We start from the raw sequence: 14,722 nt of genomic DNA, 5'->3' as shown, positions 1-14,722 counted from the left end.
TGTCGCCGTCTTCCTCCGTCAGCCGCTCACCGTGCCCACACAATGAAAGCTCTAACTGAATAACAATTGCAGTCACTGTTTGAAAGACAGGTTTTATCAGGCTTTAAAGACCAGATGGTTTAAGGCCGTAAGCTTCATACTCAAACTACTAACAGTTAGTTCACTTTAGCTGTTAAATCTCATGCCATTTCTCTACACCCACTTGGCTTCAGTAATCTCACCTTTATTAGCCCATAAGACATTTACATGACTCTAACAAAAAAAAAAATGTTGTTCTTCTGTCCAAAGCCAGATTTTGAAATGCATGTAAACAAGTTGGTTTGACCGAAATCTTACCAAACTGAGCTTTTCAAAATTGAGCTAACGCAGCCGAACAATGTGGTGAGGGCTGAAAGCCTTCCTGCATGTAAACACTCACGTAGACTCAAATGGACCTAGGTGCTCTGCACATTCTCCAAAGTAAACAGAAGATTGTTAGCATATGTGTACAAAGCCAAAAATTCCAAATAAAGCCGCCCTCAATCACGTTTCTTTTGTTAGATGGCTAAAGACTGAGTCAACTCCAAGTCACTTAAAGCATTTCTAGACTGTCCATTTGCTAAAATTCTGATATTATAAATTCATGTTTACTGGGACAACGACAGTGGTCCATTTAAATGGCACAACCGAGTTGAGCTGTGGTCGCAGTTGCAAAGTGTCTTAAAAAAAAGAAAAGGAAAAGAAAGAAAGACAGAAAAAAAAGTTTTTTTTATTATTATCTGCCAACATTGTGGTATGACATCCAGAGTTTATCCCATCTCATTATGTCCTCTAATTAGAACTATTCACTTCTGTCTCCTTTTCTACTCACTGCTTTAATAATAAAAATGGTCATCCCTTTGACAGCTTTAAGTGTGGCGGGGGGTGGATGGAGCAACTAAGCGATGCACTTTCAACCATGAGCCTTTTGTGTGACATTGAGACCAACACACGTTTTTATCAATAACGGGACAAGGTTTTACTAAAACACTTTTTTCACTTCCTGGTTGGGTTTGGGTAATAACAGTAGTTGGTTAAGGTTACAAAACAAGATTATGATAAGATCTAAAATACATTCTTTTCACAACATGATCATTAATGAACAACAATTTGCTGATTGCCTTGGTTACATGTAAACACAATGTTGTCACTCACTTGATGAGTTTAGAAAATAGTATGACTTAGTGAGTAAGTTAGAAACAAAAAATACTTGGGTAGATAACAACCAAGGTTATAGCTAAAAACTTACAACACAACCATACCGTCATCGGAGCCATTTTTACCTTCCACATGCAGTTGCTCTTGTGCCACTAGATGTTACAAATCCTTTGAATGTAATTATTGGCTATATCTGTCTGCATGAACAAATGCAATATGAGCACATTTTAGGGAGGAGGACAGTGTCAGATATTTCTTCTGTTGCATTTGGCAGCACAGCAACCTTGTGTCGATTAATTTATGATCAAGCCTTTTGAATAGTAGCATGGAAGGGAATAGTTTTTGTTTAGATACACTATGTACCTGCACAGTTAGTTTGAGTTTTGTGGGGAGGATGTGGTGAGTGGGTGCTGGAAAGCAGGCAGGCCAGTGAGCAGTTGTCTGCAGAAGGAAATTTCTTTTTAATGCCAGACTGGGCACAGTCTCCCCTCTGTGGATGTCTAGAAAAAAGGGTTCTTGGCAGACTTTGCCCCTTCATTAATTTTGACCAAATATTTACTGTGCATCACATGGCAAGCCTTACATCCCACTTTAATTTTTCCAGGCCAGGTTTTGAATAGTTTGGGGCGATTTGGGTTCCATTTGGCTGTACTTGGGCCATGCCCCTCTCAGCAGGCCCATGCTTCAGTTGTTTTGCCACATGGCTCCACAGCGATTTAACCTATGCTATAGGAGCCAAGTTTCGCTTTAATAATACATCCACAGCCACAGCATGTAAGCTGCTGTTGCAAATGTCCACAAACAAGAGCTTGCAAACAATGCTGTTCTAATACTTTGTGATCTGTGTTCTCTCCTTGAGACCTAGAAAGCACCAGAAGGAAATGTGCCAATATGAAGCACTCAGACAGTTGTTATCTCAAATGAATGCATTGAATGAAATTTTCTTTCAACACCAAGCTGTCTGAGATTTTCTTTATAATGTGTTTTACCAAGCATTTAGAATTGCCTACATTTAAGCAGTTAAGGTCACCGGCTCTGCTCTCAGGCAGTAACATAACGCTGGTCCAACTGTAGACCTGTATCGCCCCTGCAATTTAAATAACATTTAAATAGAATTGGGTGCTTTTTGACCATTGCTGCAGTGATCCACTTTGGCTTCTCTTCAGAGCTGTTCTTTTTCTTGGCTGTTATCCCACGTGCCGCACTCTGTTGCTGGGCTGTGCCAGCTGAGTGTGCTGCTTGTAGCTCCCCAGCCACCCCACAATCCCCTCATGGCCAGTCACAAGAACAGAAATGCTGAAGCCTGTTCATAGAGTGACCTTGTGAAAAGAACACCACTTTGCCAAATCATTTACACACAAGACAGGGCTGTTTTTATATTAAATCAAATATGCACTGAACAGTTTTATTTACATTAACCTGTTATCCTTTTCCCATTTAAGCATGTTCATTATGCACCCATATGGATATACATTTGTATTCCAAATACTAAATTAATTGTTTTGATTAAATGCAATTTTATTGATTTCTTCAGGAGGACTCAGCAGTGAGATGTGCACTGCCTCCTGTTGAGAAATAAATGCCCCAGTGTGTTCAATTACCCTACTTCTCACATCCTGCCGTTGTTGAAATTCTTCATGTATAACTAAGATCGCACTGGTCAAACCTCATTAAAAAATAGCAAAGCTGGAAAACAAAAACAAGAGGTAATTGCAGAGCTCATTCCCTTGTGCTTTACTTTAGTAATCCCCCCTCTATACTCAAAACATTTGCAGTGCTGCACGTAGAAGTTAGAAGGTCTCAACATGGCATCTGGGCTCCAAATTAATTACAGCCCTTTTCCTGGAATTTCTGCTCTGCTGAAGGAATGACATCCTTGACACTGGTGTTCATGAAAAGTATAGTCTGGGTGTGCTTCTCAGGTCGTCACCATGAATATGCAGGTTCAGCTTGAGGAGTCTATGGGTCTGCTACAAGTCACACACAATCCACACACTGTGAATTGATTGATAAATAACAAACAGACTGACACAACTGCATAGAGACAGACTGACTCTCCGCTTGCATCCACCCTGCTCCATTCAGCCCATCTGCCTGGTCTCCAGAGCCAATTTGACAGGCAGCTTCCTAACAAGCATTGCAGTTTTTTCACCACAGATTTCCTCCTTGTCCCAGAGTTGATAATAAAAAGAGAAGGAATTGCATTCATCCCGCAGGAATGGATTCTGCCCTCATGGCCTTCTGCAGATTTTGACAGCTTTTGTCAAACGATCGGGAAGAGCTACAACTCATCTACAATTGTGTCCCTTGGGTTTATGTTCCAAATCCATTATTGTGTAGTAAAGTTTTGTTGTAAAGACTTGTTGTGTCTTATTTGCCACATTACTCCACATTGTTTTGCTGCTGATAGTTTGTTTGTGATATAGATAAATTAAATGAAGCTATTTATCTATTTATACATTTTCTTTTAAGATTTCTTCAAAGACAAACAAGGTATCTTGTTTTCAGGTATCTCCTGAGCTTCATTACCCCTTTATCATACTTGAAATCATGCCTGCTGTCTTCAAAATGTCTCAGGTCTTATAGGGACAAGCCTGCAGCAGAAGTAGAAATACTGCTCCTATTGTCTCAGATTCAGATGGGAGCCCCAGCTCAGGATGGGTTCCAGCCTCCCAAAGGAGCACTCTGCAGCAGTGTCTGTCTCCTAGTTTGGCCCGTGTTGCTGGAGATGTCTTTCCCAGCTGACACAACCAGAAAATGGGGCTGCTGCTCCAGGCCTTGAGATCTCTCCCTGTTCGCGTCTTGATGAGCCATCACCGTGAATGTTCCAAAGCCTTGAAGCTTATTTTAGTATCCCTTGGCCTTCAGCAAAGGAAGGAGAGCTGCTTATGCTATCATCAGCAGATTTGTCATCTCTTTATTGCAGATGACAAATGAGCGACAGGGTTATCAATGGCAGCTGTGGTGATAAAGTAATTATGAGATATTTTAATAGTTTATTAGGTCCTGTTCATGAAACTTGTGAACTAGAGCAGGTTTTAGGTAAGTCTTACTTTTATGCTATTGGTGCTATTGTTTGAAATTTAAGTCCTTAATTTGATAAATGGTGGTTGTATTGACACAGCGACACAACCGAATGTAGCCTGTTGTTATTTTTTTCCATTACTTCCTCAGCCTTGTTCATTGTCCTTACTTTGGCTATAACAAAGGGGCCTTGTGTTGTGTTAAACTTTACAGATGCGATATTTCACTCAAATACCAATGGGAGCATTGTTATTATTTGTAGTGTTGCCTCAGTTTCTACAAAAGCAAAAACAAACAAATCTTCAAGTAATGTGGTGATGGATTGTAGTGAACTCGGATAACAAGCTTCAGGTTTATTTTACTTTAAAAATCACAAATTTGGAATGAGATGCAATTTTTTATGAAGTGATATTTTTTCTCAAATGCTACTGTGGTGTGAGCAAGGTAACCATACTCTGTTCTGTTTGGTAAATGGAGACAAAGAGATGAGGAGGGAAAGAGGCCATAAAGCTATCCATCATCCCCCTCCACCACCCCCCCTCTGGGTCTCTGTACACACTCGCACACAGGGCTCTAATCCTGCCTCTTAGGAGTGTAAGCGATAGCCTTGTGTAACATTAAAAACAGGTTTGATCTGATGCAAGTGGCAAAGTCATTCATGCAGCACATTCCAGGGTGGGATTGTGAGGTTGAAATGGTAAAAGATTCAGTTTCACTTTCCTGTTAATGTCATCTGATCAGCAGGAGTACAGTACCTTGCCTTTTCTCTCTGTTTCCGTCCCTCTGTCTTATCTCTGCCCTCGCTCTCTGTTATCTTCTCTAATTCAACAGAAAAGGGTGCCTTTTCTCTTGCATTCAGTCATTAAATTGGCTTGCCCCGTACCGAGTAGGCATGGCTCCAGTCTCCGCCTAGATAACCCTGAGGGACACACCCTCTGCTCGTATCTCTGCCATAAATCCTTCTTAAGTCCCCTAATCACAGATTAATGGGGCTGTAGATGGGGAGAGCCCCTCTGTGTTTGGCCTACCTTATCACAGATCCATTTTCCATATCATCTGGACATCTGATGTGGGTTGTAATGATATGTGCCAGACTCCTGCAACACCTGTCAATTTTAGTATCTCTTTTTACAAGAATTTGTGACCTTGAGCATCTTTATTGAGGGAAATTAAACTTTACCACTGTTTCACCTATACGATTAAAATTCAAATCCTTGGCCGGGATCCTTTGTTCTGTAGCAGGAATTGCAGTGAATGGCACTGAATTGTCTGGCTGTTTTATCATTCAAGGAAGTAGACACATTATCCCCTTTCCCTACCTCAGGGGACCAAAGTGACAACAGATCTAAATTGCTTCACTGTCCCTCTCTCCTGCAAGTTCCATTGGTTAAGGGGCATGTGCCTGGCTCCCTTCCTTTTCATCACACACTGCCAAGATAGTAGCCATGGAAAAGAGCAGTAAGAAAGAGGCACATTTATTTTTTAAGTTAGGGAAATCACTGGAGCTGAACTGATTACTGCAGCTAGGTAATTGTTTTTAGTCTGTTGTTTACCTGGCTTCCAGCTTCTCTCCATCTTTAAGTTATTTCTTCCAATTTGGATATATTCATTGGAAAGTATTATAAATGCTTCATATATGGTTTTACCTGTTGGGTTCATAAGGGTGTTAAAAGAGGGAACCTGACTCTGTCAGAGTAAACCCCATCTGACTTTTTATTGTCCTGATGCTGCATAGACTCAATGGTGTTGCTGGGTCTTCCTCTCTGCTTTCAATCAGTGGAGAAAGATCAATTGCCAACTCCCAGACGTGAAACAATTCTTTCACCACAAAGCTGTAGACTTGCAGACTTTGCCTTTTCTCAAGCTCCACGTCTTGGCTATTAAATCTGATAGTATATGTAATTGATTAAGTTTTTCCCCTAACTTTAACTGCATTAATCTTGTACAATAAATCTTACACAGTGAATGTATTTCTTGTCCAATCCAGTAAAGTCCACTGCAAAATGAGCCCCCTGATCAGTAGGTCACATTATGTTCTTTACATGATAAGTAGCTGGCAACCTCTTATCCATACTGTTTTTTTGTTGTTTAGTTTTTTTTTTTTTATCAGATTGAGGAAGCATGCTTATCTTGTGGAATATATTCTCAGAATAGGAACTCATGTTGCAGGAGGAAAATCAAGTTTAGCCCCAAGACACAGATGAATTGATAAGAAGCTGGTAGCCTTAATCTTAATTTGATCCATTGGCCAGCAGAATTGCTTTGGCTTCTTGAGAACCATCACAAATCTCATCATCATGCTTTGTTTATCAGTGACTGGAGGGGATAAGAATCTGGATTTTTGAATGAGCAAATACCCCGAGGCCCACATGAATCCTTGCATGCCTGCAGTATATGGGTCAGTGTCTAGGTCCAGACCCTTGTGTCGGTTGTATGGAGGTTTTTGAAGCTTTTCACTTCAGTGTGTTCTTCTGTGCATTTGGGCTTTGTTATTCATTTCTGGAATTGCTTTTAGAAGTGAGAGAAGTCTCTGAGAATTGTGTTGTTTTTTTTTTGTTTTTTTTTTAATTACCTCCACAGCGAGCAGGGCTCCCTCAAGCATAGTCTAACTTTGTGAATGTGTGTGTATATAAGTAAATGATAAAAAAGAAACATAGAGCTCTACAGAAAGTGAAGGGGTTGAGGGAAGAGGAGAAACTTGCCTCAAGCACCAATCGATCAGATCCTTGCAGTAGAAGTCCCAGCTTCCCTTTGGTGAGGCTGTGTATTGCATTAGCTCATCTCACATTCTCTGTCTGGAAGTTAAGAGGGGCAGGGGAGGATAGAAAATAGGAGAGAGAGCGGTTGAAAGCAGCAGAGGAGAAGGAAGGGCAGCACTTTGAAAAAAAGGGGGGGGTTGGATGACTCCAAGTGAAGTGAGAAAGAGACAGAGAACAGCTTGGATCAGTTGGGAAGTGTGCACTCTGTTCATCTAATTTCTGTCTCATATTTGGTGTTTATGTGCAGGATGTAGGGAAAGATAGAAGTTAGTCCATCAGTCATCTTTTAGAAGCAGCCTGCACTTGTAGACAGGGACATGGGAGTGTTTGTTCTGTGAAAGAATAATCCTAACCATCTTCTGTATCTTTTTCCCCTGGTGTGGGGTGATGGAGCTGAAGTAACGGAGGTCACTCAGAGTGTCTGTGGGGAATGAGTGCTGCAAAGCCGACATACACGGAAGGGATGATAGCATTGTGTAACTGATACGCACTTGTACCCAGTCACTATTCAAAACAGACACTCTGTCATGAATCACACACACACACAAGACTAATTATACTTCTTTATGAACTGCTGAATATGTTTTCACTTATTCTCACAAGCTTCTCTGTAACTGGGTATTGTATCAAACTGTATGTTGTATTCTCAGTCTGCATGTTGATCATGCAGATCTAGTGTAATCATCTGCAGTACAGTAAACGGAGACTGATCAAACACAGTACTGCCAACTACTCAGCTCTCCTTGCAATGGGCCACATGCAAATAGTTAATGGTTCCCCTATAAACCCCAAACTAAAGACCATTTCAAATTACAGAGGAGCTATCTAAATCAGGAAGGGAATGGGCAGAGCAGATAGCGGCTCAGCTCTTCAAAGTCCTCGTTAATAAAACATATTACCCTGCCTCGCATGGTGAAGGGCGGTGGTTGTGGTGTAGTTTCTTCAGTGGTAATGGGGCTGTGGATGCTACTGTGTTAGCTTAGCTCTGCCTTATTTGCATAAGGTCTGTGGGTTCAAAAGTCTGTGATGACTTTCCTTAGAGGTTAATTAGTTTAGTTGTGCTTAAGACAGCTCAAATAGCCATAAAGCATGGATATGTATTTTTTATCAACTTTATTCTGTGCCATCTTTGGACTAATTAATCGCCAAAGGCTTGGTAGGTTGCTCACAAATTCCCCATCTGGTTCTCTCTGTCTGCTTTAAATATTTTAATCTACAGACATATTTTTAAAATGTTTAACAACAAAACTCAGAATTGCAGAATTTTATATGAAATACTTGGTGTTTGTTCTACATAACCACAAAGCAATAAGCAAATTGAATTTTGTATAATTTCTCCAAATTGATGCAAGTGGTTTTGCTGGAATTTTTTAAATACAGGCACTGCATCGATTATATCCCACCATCTAATGCAAAGTGTTTTGCTTAATTATTTTCAGCTGTCAGTAAATTATATAAAAATAAATTCCTGTGTATAGTGTTATCAAGGGTTTTTCTTTGTGATCGTGCAGGGTCTTGACCTAAAGTGTAAATATGCATAAAAATGATATAATTTTGTTTTCCTTGTGTAGACAACATATTTCTTAAGTTCAAGGAAGTTTCACCAATCAGGAATTCAATGGATAGAGACTATGTAATTAAGGCTTACTTTATCATTGGGATGAATTATCAAGAACATGCGCATGCTCGAGATTTTTTACCGCGATCGTCACCCGGAAGTCGAAGGAGACGATATTACTCTTGCTGTCGCTGCCGTCAGAAAGAAATAAACAACACAATGAAGAATGTGCCGTTGTGCATCGCGTTTGTGCCATAACCAGCTCATCACAAATGCAGAGGGATGTAGCTGCATCTTGCTCTTCGTTCGCCATCTTTCTCTAATGCCTTAGTTTTGTTGTTGGTGGTGAAGACGTCCACCGGAAGTGGCTCTATTAGAGATAGTTGAAATGGGTACAGCGCCACATATCGTACTGCGGTATTGCATTGTTTTGTGCCAGTGATTCAATTCATTCACCGCCATAAATCCAAAGATAATTACCCTTGCTCAGATAAGGAGCATAAACCAACTATAGCTATAACCGAGTTAACCTCATCATGTAGACCCACTGACTGAAATCTTTGATGGAACAACCGGTAGCTGTGAGTCTGTTTCTGATGATGACCATCAATCAAATCATTTTCAAAAAGTTCACACAGCTCTCACCTGACCTTATTGCTACCTTAAGGATGACTTAAGGATGGCAGACTCGTGATCATGATGTCCTTCATTGAGATGCTGGATTAATTATATTTCATTGACCACACTACACATTTGCATTGCAGTGATTAATCTTTCCACAAAGCTGTCACTAATTATGCTGACTTTACCTAAAATATATAGCGACCAGCAGAACATGCCTTCTCAGCACCAGTTTTCCATGGCTGGCACAAAATGAGGCAGTGTGGCACGTTCACGGGATACTGGGTAAATTAATTGCAGGCCTGTGCCTCCAATTAGATTTGACTCTTTTTAATTGGTGCTGAATGGGCTCCACAGGCTATACTGGGCGATATGGTGGGGAAGGAAGAGCTCTTTCCATCTTTCTCTCTGACAAACAAAGACCCACACCATGTGTATAGGCACAGTATATTCACATTTATAAAATCCTACCCTTCAGGAATGAACAAGGGGAAGCTAATTTGCATGTAAAGCAGGTTTGATAGCCACAGCTGAATGGTCAAAGAGCGATAGTAATGACCAAAGATAGCACCGAGGTGTTAACCCCTTTGGCACTGTTACTGACACTGCTTTGGCTGCTTCAGTATGTATAATCTCTCCCCTTTTTCTCTCATTGCCAGAATGCTCCTTGGTGTGCCACAGTATATCTTTTTTTTCATCTCTTAATTTCCTTTTACCTTCAAGGTGTGTCATTCTTGTTTACGGTTACCTTCCCTGTCTTGTTTGCTCTTTGATCTGAGAAATGTCACATAGTCACAGCTGTGGCAATGATAAGCTTTACTAAGAGAGCTTTTACTGAAATTAAAGGGTGACTTTGTTTTCATATTGGTAAATTATTGGATCATCACAACTTGCATGAGCAATACATCTCTTTGTAAGTAAAATGTCTGGCCTACCACTTTGATATTTTTGTTAATATCAGTGCATATATTGCCAGAAAAATAGGAAATAATTTCCCACAAATAAGCCACATATTAAGACATGTAAACATGGATGAAAATTTAGTATATACTGCAAAAACATACTCTGTGCAATTCTAATGAGCTTGAAAGTCAATATTTGGTATTCTTCAGTTATTCTTCAACACAGCCTGAACCTTTTGAGACAAGCTTGCTTGTAATTTTAAGTAGTCTTTAGGAATAGTTCACCAGGGTTCTTAAAGGACATTCCAATGGTCTTCTTTGGATGTTGGCTGCCCTTTGTTCCGTTCTGTCAAAATGATCCCACACTGTTTCAATAATGTTGAGGTCCAGTCTCTGGGGCGGATTCCCTCCATAAGACCTGTTGTCACTGACGATTTCTGATGAGGCTTCAGTGAACAGTAGATGGATTAAATGGCCAAATGCATCTCTCAGGTCCGGTGTCAGGTCTTTGCTGGAATATTTTCACTGTTTCTTAAGGAAATTACTTTTACATGCTGTGAAACCCTTCAGAAAGCCTCAAGAACTATTGCTAGTGTCTGGCTCCTTAGAGGAAAAATTCTATAAAACGAGGGGTGCTCAAGACTTTTGCCAAGTACTAGAATGTAGGACATTACTCATTCTAACAGGTTAAGTATTGTGTCTCTGGAGCGGAAAGCAAACAGCACATACAGGTATAACAAAGGTATATAGATAATGGATATAGAATTGAATAGAAAGCTTTCTCTGTTTGGCAAAGTTTGGCAAATATTCCTACTGACGATTTTAAATTGCATATATCCAGAAAATGTATTTGTGGCTATTTAAATAATTATACTCAACAAGGCAAAGTCAACATTAATCCTGAATAAACATAAAAATACATTCAAGGGCTGTGAATCCTTGCAGATGGAAACTTGAGTTTTTGTAACTTTCTTCACAGGATCTCGTCTGCGCCAAGAGGACACCCCACCTAGGATTGTAGAGCACCCATCAGACCTGATCGTTTCCAAAGGGGAGCCTGCCACACTCAACTGTAAAGCAGAGGGGCGGCCAACCCCAACAGTGGAGTGGTACAAGGATGGAGAGCGGGTGGAAACGGACAAGGACAATCCCCGATCTCAGCGCATGCTGCTGCCAAGCGGCTCCCTCTTTTTTCTTCGCATCGTCCATGGACGACGGAGCAAACCGGATGAAGGTTCCTATGTCTGTGTTGCTCGCAACTACCTGGGAGAGGCAGTGAGCCACAATGCCTCGCTGGAAGTAGCCAGTAAGTGCAGCATGTCTTCCTACGTCTTCCTTGTCTCTATTGTGAGTGTGAATGAAGAGTTTGGGTTCCGATTTAGCTGAATAGCAGGCTCCAGTTTCATTCAGTGTTTCTGCCCTCAATGTGTTCATTGAGTTGGATAATCTCACAGGAGATGGGCAGGATGTGTTTGGCCCGCTGGCCTCCTTAGGCCTGTGGAGCCTTGGGGGAGAAGTGGTCGGATCATTCCAGGGTGAGTGCCTCTCTAAAGGGCCCTTGGTAGGTGGTCAGGAGTTACAATAGCAACAAAGCTCTTACTGTTTTGGCACTGCTTCTGCTTTTTGTCAGAGAGATGCATACGGGGTTTTATATCTAAAGGAATGCAATCGTTGCATCTTTGTTAAGTCATCTTTCAATGTACCGCTTTCCCACTCATTTAATTGAAGTATCAGAGATATCTCTTTTGTTGGATACACTAATGCTAAGACAGACTAGCTCTGATCCAAGGGGAATTTAATCATCTTTAGGGCAAACTTTGAGACATATTTGCAAGGCCAGTATTTGTCAGTAGGTATGCAGTATACTATAGGAGAATTAAATAATCTTTCTAAACCCTTTAGCTATTTTTGTTAGTCGTGTCCTGTGTTGACACATTCGTTCCCATGATTCTTTAGAGGTTGCTTTCATTGGTGAGGTCAGCTCTTCAGAAACATTATCACTCTCCTCTCTTGACTGGCTGAGGACGACGGCTCAGATATCAACTGCTCCTCTAGCATGCCCAGAGGCTGTCACCAACCCGCTCAATGTAATCTTATCAAGATGGGGAAAGAGTGGTACGTGTGTGTGTGCTTGAATGTATTCAGGTTTGAATGACTGTAGAGTGCTACGGATTGTTGGACAGGGCAGATGAGGCTGGTTTTTTGAGGGCATGAAGTGTGGCTCAGTTGCCCGCTGTGTACTGTAGTTTGGAATTTGAGCCAGAATTCAGATGAGACACAACTCCACTGGGATTGCTCCTCTAAAATATTGTCCATTCTTACTGTCTGCTAAGTGAAATAAAAAGGTCTCCAGATGATTCGAGGATGAGCCAATAAATGGGTAGTGGTCAACATGGTGTCCTCACAGGATACATGTTCCTTGCCAGTTTTAGCCAAATGCAAATTGCATTCGTACACACTAATAGAAATAAACGTTTTACCTATTTGCAAGTTTCCACACATCTTAAAGCTAAAAGTATTTCTCCCTTGTAATAGATGATATGCAGTGTTTATTTCAGGGGTGGGCTTTTCCAACTACAAAAACAAAAGAAGCACTAGGACCAGATGACAGAATACCACTGGCTCAGTCTCAAGTAAGGGCTGCTTATTTTGTGCATGGTTCAAACAGACCAGTAATGACAAGCCACCATGCTCCGGCACTCACTCTCCTTCTTGCTTAGCTGCTGTCTCTCACTCACCCCTCTCTGCAGCTCATGTCAAACTACATATAATTATGTTGTCGAAGCAACTAGGATGGAACCCTGCCTACAAAAAAGGCAGAAGAAAATGAGAGAACAAAAAAGAAACAGAAACTTAGAGATTTCTTTAAAAGACTGTATTTAAATTCTTTGTGAAAAACTACAAGCCATAAATCTGGCTCTGTGGGTATAGGAGAGTTTGAAAGCATTTCAGATTTGTCGTCATTAGAAAAACCTGTCGTACTGATACCATTATGAGTCAACCATTGTAGAGGGTTTTATGCAGTGAGTTGAGGGAACAATCAGGCTTTCAATTTCCAGTGAAACTCCAAAGAAGGAAGTCCTGGTTTTAATTGTGTTTACTTTGCTTCGCTCTCCCCCTCCAAGGTTTTTACTTTAAAAGCTAAAAACACAACGTTTTGGAGATGTTATTCTAGGAGCTTGGCTTTTACAGTTTCCCTTACTCAACAGCAATTGTTGACATAATCCAAGTTTCAACAAATTCTGTTTTGCCAGGTTAGGAGATCTAACCCAGTTTGTTTGGCTTATTAACCATATGTACAGTACAGCCCACTATAACTTATCTCAACCTCTTAACCCAAAATCTGGACTAATGCAGTTACCACGAATCCTGTTTGCCTTGTGTTTTTTCAAACAAGCTTAAAATGGGATTATTTTCCTATTATGTTATTGTTTTCTTTGTATTAAAGATGTCAACGATAAATGATTAACTTCCCTTATGCTTGAGGACAGCCAGTTGATAAAGAACAAAGACTAAGACCACATAAAGGTTGCTGCCATTACTTTTACATGACCTAAATTGTGATGCTATTCAAGTTTTTGCACTAAACAAACACAATTCTAGTGACATGGTAGTTGAAGCGAAAAACATGGATAGATTATTTTGGAAGAAAATGTCAGTGATATTTGATTACGCTTTCTTGATGGCATGATATAATTTTCTAGTGTCTGTTTTTATTGCCTCAGAAACTTTGTTTGCTGCCCTTGTGAAATCAATGATTGAAAGTTGTTACCACAGTCTTACTTGGATTAAAAAAATAAATACAGGTCTTTACTTATGATGTTCATCAATTTTGTATATATGAACATGATATAGTCATCAATAAGAAATAAATCAGCTTACTTTTGTTCGGGAATTATTGACAGCCACTTAGGCTGAATAAGATATGTGTGCTCTACACTGTATCCTCCTTCACCCAGTGTTCTGCATGAGGCCCCAAGAGTCTCTATGAATAGCTTGTTTCCCTTTTTCTGGATGTGGAGATAGTAAAGTGAGGTAATGGACGGCACACTGCTCCACTTGAGCAGCAGATAACCTCAGAGCTTGCTGTCTAGTGGCCTGGCTGACTGCACAGTGCTGACCACACAAGGCTGGCTGCAGGCCCTCATATCCACACAGATGTGTCTCTCCAGAGTCAGAGTTACTTTTTACAGCCACTAACAACAGAAGCAAAATTATGTTTACATGAATTTGGTCCATGGCAAATAACTCTTTTCAGTCAAGTTTATCTCAGGATCTCATTGATCTTGATGCTGCTGTGAAATCTCTTTCACTGCATGCAGACAGCTGGCTTCACTGACTCTCTGAGTAGTGGGGGAAGGTCAGTGTTTAAGGAGTGTTGAAGGCAGCGGGGGTTCATTCTAACAGATTTTCAGTCATCTGCTGCATAGGGGACAGTTGGCCAGCATGCGCCACTCTAAGGGAAGCCTTACTACCTCCCACTGATGTGAGGCCCCCTCATGCGACTACATTGGGGTCTTTTTCTCGTAGCTGTTAGCCAAATCCCTCCCAAACAAATTGCTTCCTCTTGACACTTAATATTTAAATTTACTTTATCTCACAGATCTTTCTTGTGTTTGCATCCTCTATCCTCTCTACTCTCTGTGTCTACATTGCCACCCAGTGAAACGGAACATGCCCAG

The 14,722-nt window shown here is 40.7% G+C and overlaps 1 protein-coding gene across 2 annotated transcripts in view; it reads left to right on the top strand.

Moving 5' to 3' along the window:
• The window catches only part of robo1 (roundabout, axon guidance receptor, homolog 1 (Drosophila)), a 190,636-nt gene that overhangs the window by 74,290 nt on the left and 101,624 nt on the right, over nucleotides 1-14,722 (top strand). For both annotated transcript variants that reach the window (XM_072392174.1, XM_072392175.1), the window contains one exon: nucleotides 11,020-11,346. In XM_072392174.1, coding sequence (XP_072248275.1) covers nucleotides 11,020-11,346 — 327 coding nt within the window. The remainder of the gene's footprint in view (nucleotides 1-11,019; nucleotides 11,347-14,722) is intronic.

Source organism: Leuresthes tenuis, unplaced genomic scaffold (assembly GCF_036924035.1).
Source record: "Leuresthes tenuis unplaced genomic scaffold, fLeuTen1.0.hap1 SCAF_9, whole genome shotgun sequence".
Classification (NCBI taxonomy): domain Eukaryota; kingdom Metazoa; phylum Chordata; class Actinopteri; order Atheriniformes; family Atherinopsidae; genus Leuresthes; species Leuresthes tenuis.
This window is presented reverse-complemented; position numbering and strand designations above follow the sequence as displayed.